The sequence below is a fragment of the Leucopleurus acutus genome (assembly GCF_964270905.1).
Source record: "Leucopleurus acutus genome assembly, chromosome: 6".
NCBI classification, from domain to species: Eukaryota; Metazoa; Chordata; class Mammalia; order Artiodactyla; family Delphinidae; genus Leucopleurus; species Leucopleurus acutus.
In genome coordinates this window covers 63,896,223-63,922,565 of record NC_139149.1, presented here as the reverse complement: position 1 = coordinate 63,922,565, position 26,343 = coordinate 63,896,223, and the positions used below count along the sequence as shown (strand labels likewise).

The 26,343-nt window shown below is 40.4% G+C and overlaps 1 protein-coding gene across 1 annotated transcript in view; it reads left to right on the top strand.

Annotated features, from left to right (window-relative positions):
* Positions 1-711: 711 nt before the first annotated feature.
* PDE11A (phosphodiesterase 11A) overlaps positions 712-26,343 on the top strand; it is a gene marked incomplete at its 3' end in the record, with an annotated part of 409,287 nt that continues 383,655 nt past the window's right edge. The window contains exon 1 of the mRNA XM_082841569.1: positions 712-1,614. Coding sequence (XP_082697695.1) covers positions 715-1,614 — 900 coding nt within the window. The 5' untranslated portion in view covers positions 712-714. The remainder of the gene's footprint in view (positions 1,615-26,343) is intronic.

The following is a 26,343-nucleotide window of genomic DNA, read 5'->3' as shown; positions in this document are numbered from 1 at the left end:
TTCCTCCGAGTCAGCTTCTGGGTCTGATCCATGCACAACACAAACACTTCCTAGTACCTGGGCTCCCGCGGGGCCTCTGTGAAACGCTGGAGGATTAAGGGGCGGGGAATAGGGAGGGCTGGGGAGGTAAGGAAGGAAGGAGGGGGAAGCAGTAAAGTGCGTCTCCCCCTCTAATCGTGTTCCGATCAGGAGTCGGCCGTGTTCCCTGGCGCCGATTCCGGCCGGCAGTCCAGAGACTCTTCCAGGAACCGCCTGGCATCCTGGCCGCGGACTTCGGCTGGTCTGGCGCTCGCGTCTCCCTGCTCCCACCTCTCTCCTCCTCTCTCCGGGATCCGTGCCTCACTCAGGGGCGTGTCCTGCCCTACCTCCCTTTCACAGTGGTCCACTCATCCTGTTACAGCGACAGCGGTAGCGGCGGCGGCGGCAGCCAGAGCAAGAGCAGCGGTAGCTCGGGGTTTTCAGAACGAGCGGCAGCAGCTCTGTGGGGGCACCTGTGCGGCGCAGAAGTAGAAGGACGGGGGGTGGGGTTCGTGCCAGCCGCTGAGCCCGAACGGAGGGGCGCTTCCCAGCCCCTTAGGATTCCACTGCTCTGCAGAATCTCGGCCCGGAGCTGGGAATACCGGTGGGGTGTCATGTGCAGGGCCGGCTAGACGGCTGGGGCAGGGAAACATTTGGTCCAAGTGTAGAGAGGCAGAGAAAGCTGTGTCTGGGACCATGACAGCCTCCCGCCTGGACTTTGGGGAGGTGGAAACTTTCCTGGACAGGCACCCAGAGTTGTTTGAAGATTACTTGATGCGGAAGGGAAAGCAGGAGATGGTGGAGAAGTGGCTGCAGAGACACAGTCAAAGTCAGGGGGCTTTAGTGGCTGGCACAAGCGGCGTGGCTCACGGCGGTGGCAGAGGTAGTAGCAGCAGCGTTGGTGATGGCACCGGACCAAATGTCTCTGCTAGCAGCCAGCACACTCCGGGTGGTGGGGACTCAGGTGGGGTTCCCCTGAATCCCAGCTGGGCCAGTGGCAGCCGCAGCGATGGGAGCCTGCAGCGGAGAGCTTCTCAGAAAGAGCTAAGGAAGAGTTTTGCCCGCTCCAAGGCCATCCACGTGAATAGGACCTACGATGAACAAGTGACCTCCCGGGCCCAGGAGCCCCTGAGCAGTGTGCGGCGGAGGGCACTTCTCCGGAAGGCCAGCTCCCTGCCCCCCACCACTGCTCACATTCTCAGTGCACTGCTGGAATCGCGGGTGAATGTGCCTCAGTACCCCCCTACCGCCATGGACTACAAGTGCCACCTCAAAAAGCATAATGAGCGTCAGTTCTTCCTGGAACTGGTCAAGGATGTCTCCAATGACCTTGACCTTACCAGTCTGAGCTACAAGATCCTCATCTTTGTCTGTCTCATGGTGGACGCTGACCGCTGCTCTCTCTTCCTGGTGGAAGGGGCAGCTGCTGGCAAGAAGAGCTTGGTCTCCAAATTCTTTGACGTGCACGCAGGAACCCCACTGCTGCCCTGCAGCTGCACAGAAAACTCAAATGAGGTGCAGGTCCCCTGGGGCAAAGGCATCATTGGCTATGTCGGGGAGCATGGAGAGACGGTCAACATTCCTGATGCCTACCAGGTAGGACTTTGCATTGTCCCCTTCCAGAGCCCCATTGGTCTGGGAACCAAACCTTCTGTTACCCTTTGGCATCCAGGAACACATTAATGTAGACTCTTTACAATATGAATTTTGCTATTTAAATTCCTTCTGAGTTTAGACTAGTTAGAATGTTACTATACTATCTTTGATCTAATGGTCTTTTCCTAACACACAGTGGCTTGTGGAATATTCATATATCACAGGGGCTACGTTTTGTACCCAATAATACCTCGTGTTTCTCTGTCAAGATACCTTGTCTTTAAGAATATCACAGAATGGTTTTAGAATGCATTTGTTAGGTGCTAGAAAAAGATGTCTACTCCAAAATTCCAGTGTTAGTCTGAAGAAAATGGGCATGTTGGTGTCTCTGATGTCATTTTGGGACCGTAATGCATTTCATTCTCATTCAAGATTGGGGAGAGATCATGAGTTCCAAGGTAAGGAAGACGAGGAAAAGAGGAGGAAAGTCAGGGGAAGAATGGGCCTCTGATCCATTTATGCCTTTTTAGCATCTATTTTAACTGTTTCTGTTGTTGAGCTGAGAGAGGCTGGACAAATTGAGGGGTTATTTAGGCTTGAATCCAGCATTATCTGCAGTCAGCTTTTGACAGGACTGAACAAGTAGGTTTTTAGTTTGTGAAACAAACAAAAAATGGATAATTTTCTAGCAATTCCAAAGGCAATGAGCAGGGTGAACGTGCTAGTTTCAGGGGGAAAAGGAAACCCAACATGCTGTCGTCTGCCTTTAATTTTCACAGTGATTTGAACTTGCTATTAGATCCCGAATCTGAAAGCCAGTCTGTTCTAATTTCTTCAGTATCTATTCACTGAGCATAATGAAACTGGATGCCACTTTCTATGGGACTTCTTTCGTGTTCATAATAGTGGAAAGTTCTTATCCTTGGTCATGCAAGTTTTGTAGTCATTTGATGAGCTCTTCTTCCAGTTGTCTAATAAAGCTGCATGTTTCTCTAGAGTTTGTTGCTGTTGCTCAGAATAGCAAAAGTGGTGGGAAGGACACTAAAGGTATTTCATCTGAAAGTTGGCAATATTATGTAGAAAATTGACGAGCTTGTACTGAATCCAAGTTTCATGTTTTTGTGAGATGTCTATCAATATAACGCTTTAATATTAAGGAATGCCTATCAAAATACCATTTTATTTACTTTTTTATTTATTAGATGCATTATTCACTATATCCTTCCTAAAGACTTTGATATGTTTAGGACAGGCAAGCAGTGAGTGATCTTTAATAAGTGTCTATTTCTGTATAACCCTAGAAAGCCATGGGAAGAAATAAAAGCATTTAATTATTGATATGTTGAAGATTCTTTAAAAAGTTGAACAATCACAAATTCTTCTCTTTCTCATTATTTCCACATCCTTATTGTGTACTTGGGCTAAAAAAAATCCCTTCCTAGTAGAATGGCTTATTATAGCCCAGAATTGCACTCTTTTCTCTTTATTGCCCTTACTTTTCTTATTCTTCCCCAACTGATTTTCTCCATTTCTATAGCTTTTGTTTCTTATTCCCCTCTGTCAGCTCCTAACTTTTATTTAATACTGTTCATATACTGTCTTTTCTTCAAGAGCATAATTCTCAGCTTCCTCAGCAGTTAACTTGTCTTCCTGCTTCCTAGAATTGCGGCTAGAGGTATTACCACAGGCATAGAAAATCAGGTTTTCAGCTGCTGATGTTTCTTCAGGGCCCTACTCTACTCTGAAGACAGAGGGTAAAGGAAAGTTGCCTTTTAATATTTGGGAGCTGACTTTGGGAATGGAGAGTTCTTCTTTTATCCCCCCCAGGGTAGTAATGATGGCTGTAAAGACTAGGTTGTTGGGAGGACTGGCAAAAGGCAGGGAGGGGAAGTGTGTTATAGAGTTTAAGATCTTGGTTCAGTCTTTGTCTTCATTTTGATCTGCTTAGAAAGTTTCTCTTTTCTTTCTCCATTATCTTCTACCATATATGTCTGTATTTTTAACCTGGTGTGTTTTTCTTCATTTTTACTTCACTACTTTTCTTCAATAAAATTACTTTTTTTTCTTTATTATGGTACACCAGTCACCATTACTGTGACCCTGGGAAAATTTCTTGATCTCTGAGTCTCAATTTACTCATATGCAAAATTGGAATAATAACACCTCTGTGGTCAAGATTATTGTTTTGAAAATAAAATGAGATATATTGCATTAAAGCCCCCAAAACAGTACCTGGCACACTTTAATTATTCAAGAAATGGTAACAGTTTATGATGACCATGGTGATATCTAGTTTGCTAGTATTCTTTTTCTTTCTCTTTGTCTAATTTTCCATTTTTTTCCTCCTTATCTGGGGCTGAGATATGAACTCAGCACATCCTGACCAGCCTTATCTTTCCCTAAGCAATACTCCACCCTTAAGTTAAATATTTTAGAACCAACTTTACATTCAAGGAATATAGAAATAGCTACTCTTCCACCTTCTGCTTAAGATTCCTCTAAATGTGATTGATAATACTTGACCATATACTATCCTATCAAAAGTTCTACATTTTGTTCCTTTTAGAACTCATGCAATATAAAACTTTTTATAGAGTTGTATTAATGTTGCATCCTTCCCAAGTTCTAGTGTTTTCCCTTCTCCTCTCCATTTCCTGCTGTTATAGATTTCTCTTAATGAAAATTGACGGCCTTCCAAATGCATGTTCTTTTATCACAATATTGTTGTAATTCTGAGAGTATACATAAACATCTTGAAGTTTCCATGTAAAAATGTAACCATCCTCCCTGATTCTTTATTAACTACTATATTTTTAAGGTGTTTCTTGCTCAGGATCAACTAGTGTGCTTTTTTTTCTTCAGGAGATGAACTTTGAAGAACTTATCACATGGAGTTTAAAAATTTAATTATTTGATAAATAAGATTGATGATCCTCTTAGAGGTTCAGAATATGGGTGAGAGAAAGGCATTGAAAACACTTACAAAATTATAATAAACATGGCGTCCCGAAGTCAAGAGTAGACTAATGAACTACTAAAGTCGAATAAAAGTTTTGACAGCAAAAAAACCTTCACAGTTTATTTCATTATTTTTCATCACTTTCCTCAATTAGTCCTAAAAATCAGACTTGAAATTAGGAGACAAATAAAGAATTGCAAGTGAAAAAAAATTTATTCTACGTATCCAGTATCATAGTGACTGCAATCTACCTTTTTTCCCTGTTATAAGTTATTAAACAACCCACTTTAATATAGTAATGAAAAAATAGCCCTCAAGAGGTTGAAAATAAGAGCACTCAAGTAACAGGTGTTCTCTTTGAGGTTATTCTAAGCATTCAGAATACAGAACTTTAAACATTAATAAAAAGTGTGAGATGATATTTTTGTTAGCGTTGATAATGATGATACAGGTGTTTGATGGGCTTTTGGTTTGAAAAGCAGCCAGGATGTTTTGTTAGGTGAGCTGAGAGGAGGAAAGGGGATGACGCAGAATGGTTATGTAGGTGTGCCAGGCTTTCAGAAAGCCTGATCTATTTGCACAACAGATTCATTTATTCATCATTTCCAACAAACATACACTATACATTGAGTGCCCATTATACCTAAGCCCCGGGTAGGGGCCCTATGGGTGTACAAAACTAAGAGGACATGCTTCTTGCCTTCTAGGTACTTCCAAGTTCTTCCAAGTACAAGGTTTTGTACTGTTCACAAACAACTAATGTCAAGCTGTACTATTGATAAATTGATAAATAAATGACACAAACTAAGTGGCATTAGTCACAGAGGAAAATGGAGTCACATTGTGACTTGGATCATTATAGAAGACTTCATGGAGGAGGTGTCAGTCAAGCTGGGAAGAGAGTTAGGTTTCACTGTTGGAGATAGCTGTGGAGTAGGGGAAGGCATCCAGGTACAGCAAAATGGCTTTAGCAGAAACACAATAATGAGCAACCCAAAATATGTATAGGGGATAGTGAGTGGTTTAATTTGGCCAAAGTATTGCATATGCTATAGAATGGGTATGCAAAAATAGGATGGGGGCAAAAGAAGAAAGAACCTTGAGTACCTGACTAAAGAATTCGAGCTTCACTAACAGTAAGCCACAGGGAGCCCTTGAGAACCTTTTAGCATGGTCAGAATGGGGTTTTGGGTAACCTGGTGGCAGTGGCTAAATGGATTGAACAAGGGGAGACTCAAAGCTGTGAAAATAATTAGGACTCTATTATGATGGACTGGTGGAGCCAGATGAACTACTGAACTAAAGCACGAACAGTAGGAATAGATAGCAGAGGACAGATGGGGTTGTCCTGCAGGTGTGAATTTGGGCAAGGAGGGAGGGAAGTCAGTGATGACTCAGAGATTCTACACCTGAGAAATATGGAGAAGGGTAAAGACATCGTTAAAAATAGTTCTTCCTATTTTGGATGAGTAGAGATTCTAAGTAGAGCCAGCTACATAATTTGTGGAGCTCAGTGAAAAATGATTAAGCAGGAGCCTGGCTGGAGGTGGAGAAGTCAATTTTCCCTTCCCAAGGTTCTGCTCCTCCAACCCACAGCAGATGTATGACCCCCAAGTGATTTTAACCTCCATGCTGAGAAATTCTCAGTACCTGGATTGGGTGTGAGTGAGAGGCCCTTGCTGAGTTGCCTGCTGAATGTGCCATAGTGCTGCGAGCTCTGGGCGGGGATGACCACAGCCTTGCTCCTCTTCATGACGGCATGGGGCATGCGCCTGACCCTCCCCCCACTCCCACCCAGGCCCCAGCCAGGAGCAGAGGGCAATGGCAGATCAGTTGGGCCTCACTCTCAACAGTTTTGACCTGCTTGTGGCTCCTGGTCTTAGGAAAGGGCTGACAAGGGGGTAGGCTGGGTGGGGCCCAGGGTACCAGGGAGCAGGAATCCATGGCCAAGAACCAGTCCTGGGCAGGCAGTGGGAGGGGAGACTGAGTGTGAGCCAAGGCTCCAAGCTCTGGACTCATACACTATTGTTCTGTTGGACTTCATTTACAAAGCACAAGTTCAAAGATAAAATTATTGAGAATTTCACACAGCACAGCATTAAACCTCAAGCAGGGAGCGCCTGTGCGACTGCCCTGGTCACATGCCCAAGAAGCCGGCCCTGATTCTGAGTCATAGTGAGTCTTAGGTGGAAAAGTTAAATTTTATTCCAGCGTAGTATCTACTGCTTTCGCATGGCCTCAGCTCCATTCTAATTAAATTCCGTGCCATTTTCAATGGCTGGATAGTGCTTTTCTATTTCTGTGTTTTTCATCCTTTCTGCCAGGACTCCTCTTTCTCCATCTTTGTTCATTCAGATCTTGCTCTGCCTTCTCATGATATAAGAAAGGAGAGCTGATTGCTTCTCTTTGAAAAGAAGAGATGAAAAACCAAACAAAAAATTATACTGGGAGTTATATTTAAGAATGCATTGCACTGGGACTTCCCTGGTGGTGCAGTGGTTAAGAATCCACCTGCCAATGCAGGGGACACGGGTTTGATCCCTGGTCCGGGAGGATCCCACATGCCACAGAGCAACAAGACCCGTGAGCCACAGCTGCTGGGCCTGTGCTCTGGAGGCCGTGAGCCACAACTACTGAGCCCATGTGCCTGGAGCCCGTGCCCACACACTGCAACGAAGACCCAATGCAGCCAAAATAAATAAATTTATATATAAAAAAGAATGCATTGTACTATACTGCTATTATATATAAAATATTAATGTAATGATATTTAATAACTTATTTTCACTGAACTTCATTTTTAATTTTATTTTAGAATGATTTCCATTGAAATAAATATATTTAAAAGTGTTTGGTCTCAGAAGGGATTAATTTCATGTATGTAGAAGATTCAGTGGTGAATATGCTTATTCCCTGATAAGCCAGCGATGACCGACATGGGTCTATAGTCCTGTGATTGAATTGCTGAGATTTGCTTAAAAGGCAGATGTTGCTTCCACTCCAACACTAGAATTACAAAGGAGTTTCATGAAATCTCATTTCAACTTTGCACATAGTGTTTTAAAAATTCCCTCAAGCCCACAACCATGTTCACTAGTCCAGAACCTGAATCGATTTTGTGTTTGAAGCAGGAAACATTTGCTGTTTCAGCCCCTCTTCCTGACAGACACATGATCATAAGAAACACAGTGACAAATTGCATTTGCTGCTTTGAACATGAGGATAGATTATAGAAAAGTACAGTTCCTACAGAATCATGGGGAGGTAATTTAAGGTTAACTCAATTTTTTCCCAGCCCATAATCTAAATGTTTACTAATCTGACCAATTTATTTTGGTTCCTGAGGTTTGGGTCACCCATTTATTTACAAGGCTGGCTTAATTTAGAAGTTAGTGTTTCATGTTTCGTATAGTGTTGAAGAGTCATATGAAGCTTTCCTCTGAAATAGTTTTGAGTTGTCTTATGGAAAGTCAACAAGATCCTTGAGGTCCACTACTTGGTACTTTAATCACTTATTTTAAGGGTAGTTTGCATTTAACCACATTGTTTTGGAAAGTGGAATTTGAATCACAGAAACAGTTTAGTCATAAAAGAGTGGGTTGGATTTCTAATATTTTAGGAGAAACTTGGGTTTCCGATCATTCACAGGCATTCAGGCTAAATTTATTTGTTTATTTATTTATTTTTAGGATTAAAATAGTAAAGATGTTTTCCTGGCATAAAAAATGTGTATTTTCGGCTGGTCCGAAGGTAGTGAGTTATCTCAATTGATTGTTCACAGTCAGTTACAGATCGAACTCCTCGTTCTACTCTTTCCCCCCTTCTCACTACTGCACTTGACTAGTCTTAAAAAAAAAAAGAAAAAAAAATGTGTATTTTCTATAATTCCAAGAGTTTCTTGATAATTGGTTGTTTCAGCGGCTGAACAGTGGTTTCACATATTAATGATAAATTCTGTTTTCTTTCCTAAAACATAGCTTTAGGCTGTTGCAAATTTAGTTCAAAAGATCTTTTTCACCTGAGTGAAAAAAATGAGGAACCTTTGAGATACCTCTTTAGGGTATCAAGTTTTAAAAAATGTAAACATGATAGAAGGGAAATGGAAGCTCCACTGTTGATTAACAATAACTCTATTTATGGAGCACTAACTACGAGCCTGGAATTAGCTCTTCAGCAAGCATTGCCTCTTTTAATCCTCTCAACAGTCCCCATAGGTAGCTTATTCCCACCCCCATTTTACAGAAGGAGAAACTAAGGCTTGGGAGGTTAAGTAATTTGCTCAAAGTCACTCAGCTGGTAAGTGAGGGAGCTGGGATTCAAGCTGATGTCTTCGGATTGCAGAACCTTCATGCCCGGCCACTCTTGTTGTGACCTCTGCTGACCATTAACTATTGGGTGTACAAATCCTCTCATCCTTTAAAGCCCATCTTCATGAAACTCTTGGTGATCCTCGCCACATCCCACGTAAACTGGATATAATCTCTCCCTCTTGTGAACTTCTGTAATGCTTTAAATATACTCCTTTCTATTTTCTTAATATTATAAGTATTTGGGTATATAAATGACTACTTGACTATGAACTCAAGGTCATGACTTCTCATTTTTCACTGCACCATAGGGCTTAATGCAAGGTTTTCTATTCAATTGAGTAAAATTACCACTGATACCTCCTTATGTGGTCAGTTCAACCACCTCTAAGCAGAAATTTCAGTCTATTCAGCCAATATAGCTAATATTATTCAGCTAATATAGACAGTTAAACGAGGAAATTCATTTCATGAACACATCTTTTAATTATTTGGACGTTATTTTATAAATTTTTAAAAATAGAACTTATAAAGCCTGGATAACTGGTGAATTATCTGAACTGCTTTTCTGCATTAATTGATCTTTCTTTTAAAAATTTATTGATTTTATTTATTTATTTTTGGCTGCGTTGGGTCTTTGTTGCTGCACGCTGGCTTTCTCTTGTTGTGGTGAGCGGGGACTACTCTTTGTTGCGGTGCGCAGGCTTCTCATTGCGGTGGCTTCTCTTGTTGCGGAGCATGGACTCTAGACGTGCAGGCTTCAGTATTTGTAGCCCACGGGCTTAGTTGCTCCACGGCATGTGGGATCTTCCCGGACCAGGGCTCAAACCCGCGTACCCTGCATTGGCAGGTGGATTCTCAACCACTGTGCCACCAGGGAAGCCCTGCATTAATTGATCTTTATGTTAATTGCTGGACCCTCATCTCCTCATCCCTTCCATTGTTTTCCTGTTTGTTTTTTTCTTTTACTCCATTTCATGTGGAGACCATATTATAGAGAAAGTATGCTGTTGCTGACCAAATGGTAACTAGCAACAGCCCACTGCCAGCTTCTTCTAGGCAAAAGTATTGGATGAAGCATGACTGTTCCAGCTAACTGAAATTTCTAGTTTTCTCATGACTACTTCATTCATACAGTATAACTTACTGAAGGTAAAACTCCTTCCAGCATTAGGCCTTGAAGATGTTAGGATTTTTTCTTTGAAAATATTTTCAGATATGGGAGATTATATTGACCAACCATATACTTACTTATAATGGGCTTATGAAGTCCTATTATTATATTGACCAACCTTTCAGGAACATTGAATTTTCAGGTTTATTGATTACATATCTTATGTTTCATATACGCCCAAAAAGTCTCATAAAAATTTTAACTTCTGAGTTGGTTGCCTTTACATCCTACTCTTTCCAAGATGTAATTATTAGATATGCATTGAGCATGTCCAAGTGAGAGCATCTCTATCCTTTCTGATACGTATAGTAATCAAATTTGGCTGTTGGCTACACCTCCTCCTCAGCCCACCTCCCAGAAGAAATAATAAGGTATTTAAGGGTAAACAGTGTAGCTAGTCTTGCTATGTAGAAATTAACTGCCACTCCTAGATCTGAAGAGGAGAGTGCAACTACCAGAGCCTTTCTCTCAGAGGTTCTGAGAGAGAGTTACAGCAGTGGGAGAGCCAGAGCTGTGGCCCTGGGAGAGAGGAACTCAGACACTGGCAAACCATGACCTGGACGAGAGAGCCGGGGAAACATTACTCTCCTCACACCCTCTATCTCCTGCCAGCGCCACTCATTGGTTGAACCCAGCCTTGCTTGAGGCCAAGAGGGCAAAGGGAGCCCTGGTGCAGTAGGTCATAGGAGTCAGCCTTCTGGCACAGAACAGGGCAGTGAAAGGTGGCAAGTGCATCTGGAGAGACAAATGGGGACTATCCAGAGTCACCAGGGATATTAGTTTACTCACCAAGGATGTAAGTATAGGAAGCCCAAGTCGGGTAGTAATATCCTTCACTGAACACTAAATTTCATCAGTCTATAGAGCATAGTGATTGAAATCTATCGAAAACAAGTTCAGAAATGCTGTAGTGGTATTTGACTGTCTTATTCTCTCCAAATAGTTTTGTTTATTCCTGGCATCCTATTGCTCAGAAGAAACCCTATAGGAGGGCCAAAGGCACCTACAGGGAAGAAACGACATTGGTCTAGTTTATGGAACCTCTTCCCTGCAATGCCTGATTAAGCCCATTTGTTTGAGAATTAAAATCTTAGATCACTAATCACTTTGTTAAACTGTAAAGGACATCAGAGTGTAAGAGAACATGTTCTAGACTTGGAAACAGGAATCTTGGACTCTATTCTCAATTCTGCCTTAGTTTTTTCAGCTATAACATAAGGATGATATGTTCAGACACATCTAGCCCATATGATATTTTGTAAGGATCTAATCATTTGATTCTAATGAGATAATTGGAAAGCATATTTAAAAGGGTAAAGTAAGAAATGTAAGACCGCTCTCTCATTTTGTCCCAGCTTACCCATCCCCCTCCCCGTGTCCTCAGGTCCATTCTCTACGTCTGCATCTTTATTCCTCTCCTGCCCCTAGGTTTATCAGAACCTTTTTTTTTTTTTAGATTCCATTTATATGTGTTAGCATACGGTATTTGTTTTTCTCTTTCTGACTTACTTCATTCTGTATGACAGACTCTATGTCCCTCTACCTCACTACAAATAACTCAATTTCATTTCTTTTTATGGCTGAGTAATATTCCATTGTACATATGTGCCACATCTTCTTTATCCATTCATCTGTCAATGGACACTTAGGTTGCTTCCATGTCCTGGCTACTATAATAGTGCTGCAATGAACACTGTGATACATGACTCTTTTTGAATTATGCTTTTCTCAGGGTATATGCCCAGTAGTGGGATTGCTGGGTCATATCATAGTTCTATTTTTAGAACTAATACTCTTCTCCAAAGTGGCTGTATCAATTTACATTCCCACCAACATGCAAGAGGGCTCCTTTTCTCCACACCCTATCGAGCATTTATATTTTGTAGATTTTTTGATGATGGCCATTCAGACTGCTGTGAGGTGATACCTCATTGTAGTTTAGATTTGAATTTCTCTAATGATTAGGGATGTTGAGCACCCTTTCATGTGTTTGTGTGCAATCTGTATATCATCTTTGGAGAAATGTCTGCTTAGGTCTTTGGCCCATTTTTAGATTGGGTTGTTTGTTTTTTTTTTGATCTTGAGCTGCATGAGCTGCTTGTAAATTTTGGAGGTTAATCCTTTGTCAGTTGCTTCATTTGCAAATATTTTCTCCCATTCTGAGGGTTGTCTTTTCGTCTTGTTTATGGTTTCCTTTGCTGTGCAAAAGCTTTTAAGTTTCATTAGGTCCCATTTGTTTATTTTTGTTTTTATTTCCATTTCTCTAGGAGGTGGGTCAAAAAGGATGTTGCTGTGATTTAAGTCATCGAGTGTTCTGCCTGTGTTTTCCTCTAAGAGCTTTATAGTGTCTGACCTTACATTTAGGTTTTTAATCCATTTTGAGTTTATTCTTGTATATGATGTTAGGGAGTGTTCTAATTTCATTCTTTTACATGTAGCTCTCCAGTTTTCTCAGCACCACTTATTGAAGAGGCTGTCTTTTCTCCATTGTACATTCTTGTCTCCTTTATCAAAGATAAGGTGACCATACATGCCTGGGTTTATCTCTGGGCTTTCTTTCCTGTTGCATTGATCTATATTTCTGTTTTTGTGCCAGTACCATACTGTTTTGATTACTGTAGCTTTGTAGTATAGTTGGAAGTCAGGGAGCCTGATCGCTCCAGCTCCATGTTTCTTTCTCAAGATTGCTTTGGTGATTCAGGGTCTTTTGTGTTTCCATACAAATTGTGAAATTTTTTGTTCTACTTCTGTGAAAAATGCCATTTGATAGTTTGGTAGGTATTGCATTGAATCTGTAGATTGCTTTGGGTATTAGAGTCATTTTCACAATGTTGATTTTTCCAATCCAAGAATATGGTATATCTCTCCATCTGTTTGGATCATCTTTAATTTCTTTCATTAGTGTCTTATAGTTTTCTGCATACAGGTCTTTTGTCTCCTTAGGTAGGTTTATTCCTAGGTATTTTATTCTTTTTGTTGCAGTGGTAAATGGGAGTGTTTCCTTAATTTCTCTTTCAGATTTTTCATAATTAGAGTATAGGAATGCAAGAGATTTCTGTGCATTAATTTTATATCCTTCTACTTTGCCAAATTCATTGATTAGCTCTAGTAGTTTTCTGGTAGCATCTTTAGGATTCTCTATGTATAGTATCATGTCATCTGCAAACAATGACAGTTTTATTACTTCTTTTTTTTCAATTTGGATTCCTTTTATTTCTTTTTCTTCTCTGATTGCTGTAGCTAAAACTTCCAAAACTATGTTGAATAATAGCAGTGAGAGTGGGCAACCATGTCTTGTTCCTGGTCTTAGAGGAAATGGTTTCAGTTTTTGACCATTGAGAACCATGTTGGCTGTGGGTTTGTCATATAGGGCCTTTATTGTGTTGAGGTAGGTTCCCTCTATGCCTACACTCTGGAGAGTTTTTATCATAAATAGGTGTTGAATTTTGTCAAAAGATTTTTCTGCATCTGCTGAGATGATCTTATGGTTTTTCTCCTTCAGTTTGTTAATATGGTGTATCCCATTGATTGATTTGCATATATTGAAGAATCCTTGCATTCCTGGGAAAAGCCCCACTTGATCATGGTGTATGATCTTTTAATGTGTTGGATTTTGTTTGCTAGCATTTTGTTGAGGATTTTTGCATCTATGTTCCTCAGTGATATTGGCCTGTAGTTTTCTTTTTTTGTGACATCTTTGTCTGGTTTTGGTTTCAGAGTGATGGTGGTCTCGTGGAATGAGTTTGGCAGTGTTCCTCCCTCTGCTATATTTTGGAAGAGTTTGAGAAGGATAGGTGTTAGCTCTTCTCTAAATGGAAACAACCAAGTTTATTCTTTAGAGATTGCCTCAAAATAATCAGGATCAAGCATTCATGTATGTATCAATAGGAATATAACAATATTAATTGCTTCTTGTAGCAACCTTGCGAGGTTGTATAATTTAATGCAGAATTATATGGAAATAATTTAATGGAAAATGATATGAAAGATATGAAAATATAAAATGAAATAGATGTGCTTTCTCTCTAGCAAGTGAAGCCAAAATTTACTTCCAAGTCACCTCCTCTCTTTACTCGTGGCTGTTGATATGAGCTTCCTCCTTGGTTGCTACCTGTGCACCTACCACAGTATCTGGCATATCGGGCATATAGTAGGTTCTTTTTAAATTATATTTGAATGAAGAGAAGAGCCCTTATTACAGCCTTTATTTCATCTCAAGAGTAACATACACTGATGGGACCATTATGTCAGTTTGAGTGTCTCAACAGTGGCACTATTGACATTTTAGACTGGATAATTCTTCGTTGGGGGAAAGGGGGGCTGATCTGTGCATAGAAGGATGTTTAACAGCATCCTTGGCCTCTACTCACTAGATGCCTGCCAGTCCTGACAATTAATAATGTCTCCAGACACTGTCAGTTGTCCTCTGCGGGCAGTTCCTCCCCTTTTTAGAAACCGCTGATGTAGAACAATTTGGCAATAATCATGTACTGCCTTAGGAATATTTACAACTTTTGATGTAGCAATTCCAGATCGCCCTAAGGAAATTTTTATGGGTATGTGCAAAGATTTGTCTATATGAATACTCACCACAGTCTTATTTATAATAGTGTAAACATATCAACCCAAACATCCAACTAGAGGGCTGGATAAATAGACTATGATACATATAAAATGGAATATTTAATCAGAGGAAATTGCTCACAAACTATTAGGTGAGCAAAGCATATTTAGAAAACAATAGCACCCCAGTTTTCTTAACAGTAACAACAAAAGCATGAGATAAGGGGTTGAGTTTACAATCAGACAGACTGGATTCAATTCCCAGTTCTACCACCTAAAAGTTATATCATATTTCACTTCTCCAGTTGTTAGTTTCTGCAATCCTAAAGTGGGAATATTGATTCCTATCTTAAAAGGTTGTTCTCAGAGTTAAATAAAATTATATATGAAAAGTTTAACATTCTGTTTGTTACCTTTTGAAGACTCAGTGAAAAGTAATTGCAATAGCGCCTGCGGAAAGGCTGTAAGGTGATAAGCCAAAACATTAATAGAGGTGATCTCAGAGTGGTGGGCTTACTTTTCTCTTCTCTTTTGTGTTTTCTATTTATTTTTCTGAAATTTCCACATATGTATTAATTAATAGAGTAACTGTAGTTGCTTTAATAGATACACCTCCTAAGCTCGGTGGCGCACAGTGGTAACACAACAGAAGCTTATTTCTCACTCTTCCTAAGCTCAGCAAAGTCTTCCTGATTGATGGGTAGCTCTCCTCCAAGAAGGGATTCTTTCCTTCCTAGGTCTTCACTCCTTCAAGATGGGGCTTCCAAGGTTGCCCTCAGCATCAACATCTTTTCAGCAGATGAGGGGAGAAAGAAATGGACAAATGAAGCAGGAGGACTTTGTGGGTCAGGTCTGGAAATGGCACATATCATTTTCTGCTCCCATTTCATTGATTTTCTAGACTCTAGAACTCAGGCAGGTAGCCATACCTAACTGCAGGAAGGCTGGAAAATGTATAGCCTTGTCCCAAAGTGGCTCCCAGCCTCAGATCCCATCTAGCTAATTCATGCAGCTCAAAGTGCAGGACCTTCAAGTGGGGAGCCGTCTCCTCTAGTGGATCCTCCTGGTTTTCACAGGCTGGGATTCATGTACATCATTAATTGCCTACAACAAGATTTGAGAGGGAAAATCAGCTGGGCTTTGGAAAAGGGGGAGAAGATTCTTGCTGTTTTATTTGACGTTGTTGAGAATGGATTCAAGAATAGGACTCTGCAGGCAGGAAGTTTGCTAAGGAGGTTGTTGCCTCTAAGCTTGAAGGTCTGAGGGTTAAAAGGTCAAGGAGTGGGGCCAAACCTACCTACGTAATTTGTGGAACCCAGAGAAAAATCAAAATTGGGGTCTTGGCAGAGATCAGGGAAGTCAGTCTCCCCAGGCCAGCCACCAGATTGCAGTCTCTGTGCCAGAACATGCTCTCTGTCCCTGGATCATGGTTGGGTGAGAGGCCACGGCAGAGTTGCTTACTGAGCGTACCGAGATGCTATCAGCCTGGTGGGGACAGCCAGCACGTTGTTTCACCCTGAGACATTTCAGGGCTCTTGACCTTCCCAGTATCCATGCCCGTGACCTCACTGGGAATGGAGAGCAACATCAGAATGTGGGCACCCGCCCCCATCACATCACCCGTCAACCAGACCCTGTTGCAGCCCTGGATAGAGGAAGTAGAGGTCATGGGGCTGGGGCAAGGAGTGGGAGGCTGAGAAACCATCAGGTAGCTGGATGGTGTGTGAGCCCCTGGAGCATGTTCCATCTGACTTAACCTACAAAACAAATTCAACTTAAACTTCAAGTGGCGGGACAGGAAGGGGGGCTTCTCAACATGGGGCACTGTGACTACACTGGATGCTCATCCATAAAGCCATTTTGGGGTGGCACCTATACTTTGACTTTAAGAATAAACAATGAGGATGGCAAACTCCCCATGACAGTTTTTTTCCCACCTACTTCTGTAGCACTTTGCCCATATGACGCTTGCTATTTATTCAGTTTTTGGTAATTTCAATTTTGGCTCACCTGTCTTTCTCTCCATTAAGCTGTGAGCTCCTTGAGGGCAGATGCTATGACTTTCTTAGCTTTGTAGCACCCCGTGTGTGGCCCAATGCCTAGCTCGTAGTAGTTGGGTACTCAACAGATACTTGTTGCGTAAATAAATGAGAAAAAGGAATGTAATTGAGAATTTGGTCACAAGGGCAAGTGGCCTAGGTACTGGTACCAGGTTACAGGTCAGATTAAGACCAGGGGTTTAGCTAATAATGCTGAACTAGGCTACTTATAGGCCAAGGGTCCTTTCGTTGTCCTAAGCATAGGGAGGGGTTGGGTTCCCAGGTCAAGTGTCAGGTACAGGGCTCTAGTGGTCCAGGCTCTGAAAGTTAGAGAGATGAAGGCACAAGGAACCAAGCATTTCATCTATTATCAGTAAAAAAGAGGAATTAGCAGAGTTGGGAGGATAAGTGAAAGAGAAAAAGGATACCAACTATGACAGCAGTCCCAGGGCTTCGAGAAAATAGTGATTATGTAGTTAATAATGGCAGCGTTGGAACAAAGAGGATATTGTCTACTTTTCATATGTTTATTTAAATGGCAATAGTGATGTCTTTTAGGCAAGGCAGGTGATTCGCTAGGGAGAGTATAAAAGGTCAGACTGGGAGCTCTCTGATTTCTGGAGTGGTAATTTAAACCAAATTCATGCATGTAGAGAGCCCAGCACCAAGCCTTTGATGAAAGCAATGCACTACCACTACCACCATTTCCATTTCTCCCCCAAGAACCAGAAGTATTAATATTTATGTTTCTCTAGTCTGTACTTGTTTCCAGGAAGCATCCTCCAAGATTGTCAGATTCTTTTTTGGACTCTAGATATTTTAATTTGCATTATCTATCATTACCTTAGAAAAGATTCAGTCCTTTGAGAAGTATGTAATTCTTCAAAAGTCATCTGTGACCAATTGTGTTAAACTGTTAAATGACATTCCCACAGACAGTTATCACAATTGTTACCACTTCAAAGTTCAATGGAATGATACTGTCAACAAGTGCATTTACCTAACATAGTTCAGAATCTTCTGAACCACTGGCTTGCCCCAACCTCTTTCCTTTTCCTCTGTCTTCCTCTTTTTTCCTTTCCTCTCTCATTTCTTTGTCTTATGCTTTCCATTTCCTCTTTTCTGACATTCTGCACCTGTCTTCCTTTTTTGTAACTGCTTCCCTTTGTGCCTCCCAAATTTCCCTCTCTTTTCCCCCTCCCTATCCTATTCTCCCCCAGCCATCCTTCGAATTGGCTATCTCTCTTTTTCCTTATTCTTTCTTCTCTTTTCCATGTCTTCTTCTTGCCTTCTATGATATTACTGACTTGAACATAAAGCAGATATAACATGAAAATAAGTTTTAGTTATAATTTCCAAATCAAAGTTTAAAATCTCGTAGACCTACCTCAGAAAACAATTGAGTTTCTTTTTTACGTCCATGTGGCCCGTGATTAGTATCTCTCTTTTAAATTTTAAAATTGGGTACATGGAATATTTGCCTTTCTTTTAAAACACACAAATTTTAATTACATTTCAAACTGTTAACCCATGTGGCCCATGGTTGTAATTTAGTTCCTGTAGGTGAATGCCTTGCAATGTGAAAAAGACCTTGCCCCTGAAGTATTGTACATTCTAAGTAGAACAAGTGACAGGGAAATTGGTATTTAAACACTTGGTATACAATATCCAGGCTTTTATTAAAGTGAGAACAATGATAAATATTATTTCTTTGGTATTTCTCTTAGCCTAGTATCCACCAGGAATTCTTAGCAACAGTGACACAGAAGTTACCATGCCAGCAGTTCTCAGGCTGATTGATTATTTGAGGTTTTGCCTCTGTTAACCTAAAGTTCCTGCTGGTGAATGTCCTCTTCAGGGTATTTTTTTTTCTTTTTTTCCTTTTCCTTTTGTAGGCAGAAAAGAAATATTTTCCATCCTCCTGAATCCACTAGGAAGCATGTGGGATTTAATCACCTCTGTTATTATATTGCTTCTCCCCCAATGTACTAACACTCTGAAACTTGCTTAATCATTTGTAAAATTTAGCCACAAGACTTGCTGCTGCCCTTCTGTGGCAATCCATCACAGGGAAGGTCCACCAAACTTTATAAGCTGTGTGACTCTGTTTCCTAGAGTTGATGTTTTCTCTTGACTGAAAACCACATTGAACCTTAACATCTGTATCTTGCTTCCTCCTTTCTAGCAGAACGTAATACCTGGCTTGTGTGTGGAAGTGTTCTTTTTTAAATTGTCATTCCAGCTTTATGAAAGATAATTTTTTTCCCATCCTTGATAAAGGAAGCCATTCATTAGAATGTGTTTCCAATTCTCAAATTCTGTATAAATGTACAAAGCTAAAGAATAGGGCAGTTTTTCAATATTTGAAATAGGAAAATTTGACTAAATGAGCATTAGACTACTTTTTTTTCCTTTCTTTTCCTCCATGCCTGTCACCTTTGATAAACCACTGTTTGCCTAAGGAGACATATATAATAAGATATCTATAATAATTATTATTACAAGAGAAATATTAATTTGTCCATTGTTTGGTGTTCTCTTTGCAGAAATTCCATCTTTAAGTTCCTTAGTCAGTGCATTTGGAACTAAAAGTAATGTTTCCTATATTTGAATATTAATTTGAGCCTGGTATTTTTTCAGGATTATCTCATGTGATCTTCATAATAATCTGATGAGAAGGGGGGGAGTGCATGTTATCTTCTCCCTTTTTTAGATTAGGAAACAAGCACTGAGGCCTTTTCCCGAGACCACATGGCCATAAGTGTTAGACTTAGGATTCTCTATTCCTCTATCACTGTTTCTTCTACTCTTGGCTTTGAGAAGACCCAGTAAACAACATCTCTGTTTCCTACCCTGATCTGACGTAGATGAGAAATAAGACAAAAGAGGAAATGGGACATCAAAATATCACATTTACAATTTACTAAGCAGATGCTGGAGTATGAGCTTATAATACCTCCAAAATTAAATAGCCCTACACTCCCAGATATAGAAAAAGCTGGATGCCTACAGTCCTCCCCACAAGAGAGGCCCATCCCTTTGAAACGTACAGCATTGAGGAACAGAGCAGAGGCATGCTTCCTGTGGGCAGAAGATTAAGAGGAAGAAGGGGTTGGCGATGCATGCCCAATTAGTCTCCCTAGTACCCTAATAAGGTAACTCACCCTACCTCCTTGGGGAGGAGCAAGGAGACGGTACAAAGGCTGGCGAGCTTAAGGAAGATCTCTCCTCATGAAATCCAAAGAAGGAGGAAAGAGTTGTTCCTCCTCTCACATATGCCATGCCATCTCTCAAATAGATTTTCATATCTGAAACACTGAGAGCACTCTGTCCTTCACCACCTTGACCTGCAACATTCTCCTGTCCCTATCTTATCTTCCTTATCCTCAGTTACCCAAGCCAGAAACCTAGCTGTCATCTTTGATTCCTTCCTTTACTCACCCACCATACTCAATCTATCAGAAAGTCCTTTTGATTCAGTCTTTAAAACAGATCTCAAGTCCATCCATTTTTCTCCATCTCTACTGCCACAACTCCACTCCAAGTCCCCATTTTCTTTCGCCTAGATGATTGAATCTGCCTCATAATGGGTCTAATTCCACTCTTAGCCATTTCCCACAGAGAATGTTTATGAGGCAACAAGGAGCCCAAGCAATGGATAGGAAAGTGGGACCAGATTTTTTGAGAGACTTGTTATCCTAGTTACCTTCACTTTGAAGGCAAAGAACCATAGAAGACCTATGAGCAGGAGAGGGACACAGATCTGGGCTGCCCTGCACTCATCACCCTTGGGAACTTGGGCAGATGCCCTGCTCTCTGTGCACCTCAGAACCTTCATATGTAACATGAGAGAGCTGGGAAAATGATTTCTGAGAGTCTTCAAGCTCTAAAATTTAATCTTAGTTATGGAATCGAAGAGCAGAAACCTAACAAAACAATACTGGGTATGAGTTGTAAAATTAACAGTTTTGTAACAAGGCATGCTTAGTTTTGAATAAGACTCATGTCTGAGCCACTCACAGTGTTACCAGTGGCTGCTCCAGAATGTTACAGGAGGGGCTCAGGACTGCCACCTGGCTGGCAATATAGTCTAGGGGACTTGTAATAAAGCTCTATTTGTATAGCTACACATTATCTTTACATATCTTTGGGAAGGCTGGAGATAAGCCATTCCTTGGTATTGTCACTGGGTGATATCTTTAGGAAAGAAATGATTTGGGTTCAGGATTGCATTCTGGGTCTTCCCATTAACTGCAATAGAGGAGATAGCCAACTATTATGTAATAGGATCTGAGTCTCTTCATCTCCAAATCAGAAATCAAAGAAAGTTTTTCTGCATAATTATTCCAATCTAAGGACATTAATGAGTCCACAGGAACAAGATATGCCCTAGACAGAGGAACAGTGGGTAAAAAATATCAGGCAATGATCTTTCCCCCAAACTAACAGCTTCACAACCTATAATTCTACTATCATAGCTTAATTTCCCTCAGTATTTCTGGTTTTTCCAACTGTAAGAATCTCCAAACATCTCTGAGAGCCCATCAGCTGTGAACAAGTTAATTAGCAGTTAACATGAACAGAAATGAATTGACCACTTGGTAAGAACAATAATGGGACCAGGATAGGTTCAAGGACTGAGAAGAGTAAAGAAAAGCTACCAAGGAACCAACGACGCCCAGACTAGTTCAGCTTTGCCAAAGACAAACCATGTTTAAGTCATGTCTGCCTGACTTCAATGGGGGCAGTTAAGAGCCTTCCTCTAGACATCCTCTAACCTTCTAACTCTATGACTTTATCATTCTGAAGTTCTGACCCCAATTCTTACATTATGAAAACAAACAAGAAATTTAAGTAGAAAGAAAGCATTGATGATTCTTTTCAGAGGTCAATCACCTTTTCAACATATTTCTATATATTTGTTAGACAGATGTTCCAGGATTATACTGTAAGGTTTATAATAAAATCTTCCAAAAATGCCTCTTCATGTGGAGTAAACCTGACACAAGATAATGGCACAAGAAAAGACTTCTGCTAGTAAAACTTCATCCTTACATTTTATAGTCCTTAAAGTACCAGCTGCTAATAGAATTTTTCAATTAACACACAGGCAAAGAACTCATTTTCAACTGGACTAAGCAAACCAAAGAAAAATTAATATGCTATATTCTAGGCACTATGCTAAGATTTAGTTATCTCATTTAATCCTCACAAATCTCTGTGAGATAGGTATCATTACTTTCCACATTTTACATGTGAAGAAACTGGATTTTGGGAGGTTTAGTAAGTTGCCAAGGTTTACAAAGCTAGTAAATGGTAGAGCCAGGATCCAAGCCCAGGTTGTCTAACTTTGTCAAGACTGCACACTTTTACTACTATGGGAGATATTAAGGATTATACTCATGTCTTGTTCAGGTATTCAAGGTTGTAATAGTCCTGCCCATGAAAGAAGACGGCTCCTTGACAGAATAGGAAGTTCAAAAATCTATTAGAATGCCTTTCAGAAGGTGTGTTAGCAATTTACATCCATTGACGTGAGGAGTTGTTGATTATTTACAAGCAAAGATCGCAGGAATTGTATCATGTTTGGAGAGTTTGGGACACGATGACTCAGGAAACTTCACTGCATGCAGTATAACCCATTAATGCCTGTGAAGGCAAAGTAATAAAAGTAGTAAGAGCTAACATTTATAAGACACTGTTTGCCAGGTATTGTCTTAAGCACTTTACATAGTTCACGCAACAATTTTGTAAGGTAGGTCTATTATCAATCTATTGCACAGTTGAAGTAACTGAGGTACAGAGAGGTTAAGCAACCTCCCCACGATCACACTGCTAATAAGTTGGAGAGCCAGGGTTTGATCCCAGAATGTTTGGGGCCACAATTTGTGTTCTTGAGAACCACTACCTGCAGCCTCTGTTGTGGTGTGTAAACAATGAGTAATGAGCTATTCAACATCTTTTCATAATGCCCTTTACCAAAGTTGTGAGACAACTTTGACATGGACTACACAGTTGATATTTTTGGAAGCTGGGTTGTGAGTGTACAACATGGATAGTTCCTTTAAAGATGAAAGGTTTGAAAAACATCACAACTGCTTAGTACCTAAACCTACCAAGAAAATCTGTTTACATCATGAGGATTTAACTGGAGGAAATTGTTAAGAGATTTCCTGTGATATTTGAGAGATACTGATAATTTTTAAGGCAGAGATAGAATTATTCTCTGAAGATCTTATAATTGCATATATCCATTGTAGAGTAAGAGATGTACACTTGTTTCCAAGAAAAGATCTGGAGCTCTGGAGTATATAAGCAAGCCAATTATCCTAGAATAAATTGCTGTGAAACTTTTTGGAAACTATAGGTGAACTGTAAGGCATTGGAGTTAATAGCCATAACAGTGATTTATTGGTTCATCAGCTTTTTCCTGTTTGGCTAGAGGGGAAGTCCTTTGGGGGCATTTGTTGCTTTAGTCATGGGTTTGTTTGATTGCTGGGGACAGACACCCACTGAAGCAATCAGAAATAATAAGTGGGGTGAGGGATAACATCCCAGAAATAACATATAGGAAAATATCACAGAACTCAAGACAGGAAGTAAGTCAAGACTTGTGGGGACAGAACTTGGGAATTGGAGAGTTCCTAATGCTTCTAGTCTGATTCCTGTTCTGTATTCTGAATGTGGTGGTATATTTGTGTGGAACTTGATTTATAAAATGCTTCAACCTACACTATCTCAGTTCATCCTTACTGCTGTGAAAGGTAGGAATCATTATCCTCATTTAAAAAAGTGAAGAAACTGAGGCTTAGAAAAATTAAATGGACCAGAATTTTGGAGCTAAACAGTAGCAGAGCTGGGATAGGGAATTTAGGACTTCTGTCATCACATCCAGCGTTTTTCACATTTCCCGAGAACTTCCTATATGACTGTGATCATGAGAGGTTTAACTCAGGGGAATATATGAGGAAATCACACATTGTACTTGCATATCATCCTTCTGTTTTTGGAAAATAAAATCAAATTGGGATTCTAGCTTCACTTTCTTTGGTCATTTCATCTTTTCTGTGAAATGGGCTGCACCTGGGGAAAGATATTTGCAGTTCGTGGTGTGCCTACTCTTCATGAAACAAGAGCTTCAAGCTTTTGGGAGGCTTACTTGATTCTTCTGTGTTTTCCTTCTACGGAAGTCAACCTTTGCTAATATATTTAATTATAGACTAGAAAAAAATGTGACCGTGGTGTTGAGCTGGCCAGCAAGAAGAATGACAAACAGTATTAACTTCTGACTCTGTTCTAGTACATTAAATTGAACGTAAACTATTGTTTATTACCACTGACAGATCTCTTTATGGTTTTGGAGCTGCATTTAACAACATGGGCAGTGGCCCAGAGCACAAATGGCTAACTCTTCAAAGTAACATAGTATGGTAAAAAAATGCCCAAGCTTTAGACTCAAGCATCTCTGAGTTATTCACACTCTAGCACAGTTATTGGTAAATTACTTACACTATGTAAGTTAGTTACCTTTTAGCCTCAGGTTCCTTGTGTGTATAATGGGGCCAGTCATATTCACTTTGCATTGCTGTTGTGAATATTATATGAATGTAAAACACCTAGCCCAGATACTGGGTCCATGATAGGCTCTTGGTAAATGATAGCCATCATTCTTATTATCTGAAGAATCGCTTAGCTCCATTATTACCTCACTTCCTTTACAATTTAAACAGATCGCAAGGCTCATTTAGTACCTCTGTTAAAGGCTAACCTAGCACATGCAGTGCTGGAGTAATTGGTATGACACTGTCTACTGTATGCTTGTCTGATGACTTAGAAGGCCAAGGTTGAAAGTCAAAGTCATGGATTGCCCGCTGCTGCAAAGCCAGATTGTGTTACTGTTCTCTCTTCAAGTTTAGTGTCAGTAAAATCCTGACTTGATTTATATATATACTTAGCACTGAAGGATTTGGCTAATATCTTGAATTTAGTGTGAAGGGAGGGGTTGTGGAGAAATTTCCTAAGGAATTCATGCTATTTATAAGGCATCAATGTGAATCATCTGCCCATAACAGATACTGTCTGTGAGGAAAATAGCACTGGTTCTTATCAAAAAGCATGCCATTCCTTAAATTCCACTTCACAAATGCGCACTGAGTACCTAATATCAGCCAGGTATGATTGTAATAGTGTAAGGCCACATTGTACGAACCACAACCAGAAATTGTCTCTATGACAATACATTAGAATCTATGTCTAAAGGCTTATAATTCATCCTTATACTGTAAAAGAAAAAAAAACTATAAAATCTTTTTTTCCAGCATCTTTAAGATGCTACTCACCACCCACGCCCAAGGGGAGCAGTATCCCAGTTTCTCATCATAGGAATTTGTTTCAGGAGTTGCTTTCCACCATTCTGTGCCTCCCACCAAATGCTGTGAGTGTCCCAGTCTTCTTCTTGATACAGTGTACCTAGATTGTTCCTCTCTTAATTGCCCCTCTGATTGCTTTTTTTTTTTTTAATGTTTGTCGTTTGTTTATTTATTTGGCCGTTCCGCAGGGCTTGTGGGATCCTAGTTCCCTGACCAGGGATCGAACCCGTGACCTCGGCAGTGAAAGCGCAGAGTCCCAATCACTGGACTGCCAGGGAATTCCTGATTGACTGCTTTTTACAAGCGCCTCTCACTTTTCTGATTTGGCCTTTTTTTCAAATGCTACCTCTGTTCGCCACCCTTTTCCACCTTTTGACCTCTCAAAAGCACATGATACCCATCCCTGCACCTAACCAAGGCTTCTGCTGTACCACATACTGATCCGGAGCCAGTGTCCTGAGCCCTCAGTTGACTGTTAGAGGAGACAGGAATAGAGCTCAGGCTTCCTGTCATGACCCATCAGAAGCACTTACCTTTCCTTGGGAATTTATTAAGAAACCTTGGCCAAGATGTATTGATTTTTACATGATCAACCCATGGAAGATTATTTTAATTGTGGTAATTCCTTCTCATGATGGCTTTAAGGAGATGATATTGTCTCAGATTATTACTGCAGCAAGTACACCTCTAAGCCAGTTACTTGCAAAAATATGGGTTATAAGAATTATTTCTCATCTGCTTTTATCTCAGTTGAATTTAAGGAATTTGTGGCTAGGAAATTTACAAGCTGTCATGATCCTATTTCATGCAAGAGGCCAATCTGAAAAGATGGTATCAAATGCTAAGGGCGTCCTTGGGTGGATTGTTGGAGATGACAGGTCAAGGAGATTAAGGAGGTTTCTGTTCCTCAGTATGTCACTCTATGTCCTACAATGGAATCAATTAGTATGAATTATTAAGGGCCTTAAGACCTCTATTGAGACTAAATTTAGGAGTATAAGACAAAAAACAACAGAGAAAATTTTATTCCAGCTGTCTTTGCTAGCTGTTGTGGATCTGGACCAAAGTTGGTTCAAGTTTTTCTAATTAAGATTCAGACCACGTGCCATATAAAATCTGAGTACACAGTGTGGATTCAGAAAATTAAGCAGTCGTCTGTTAGTATCCAGGCTCAGTCACTTATTGCCCGTGGCCTTGGTGCATTGCTTAACTGCTTTTTGCCTCAGGTTCTGTATATGTAAAATCTCTACCATGCAACTCCGATGGTATTCTTCCCAGTTGACAAGAGCAAAGCCATTAAAGGCATTAGAGTCTTCTC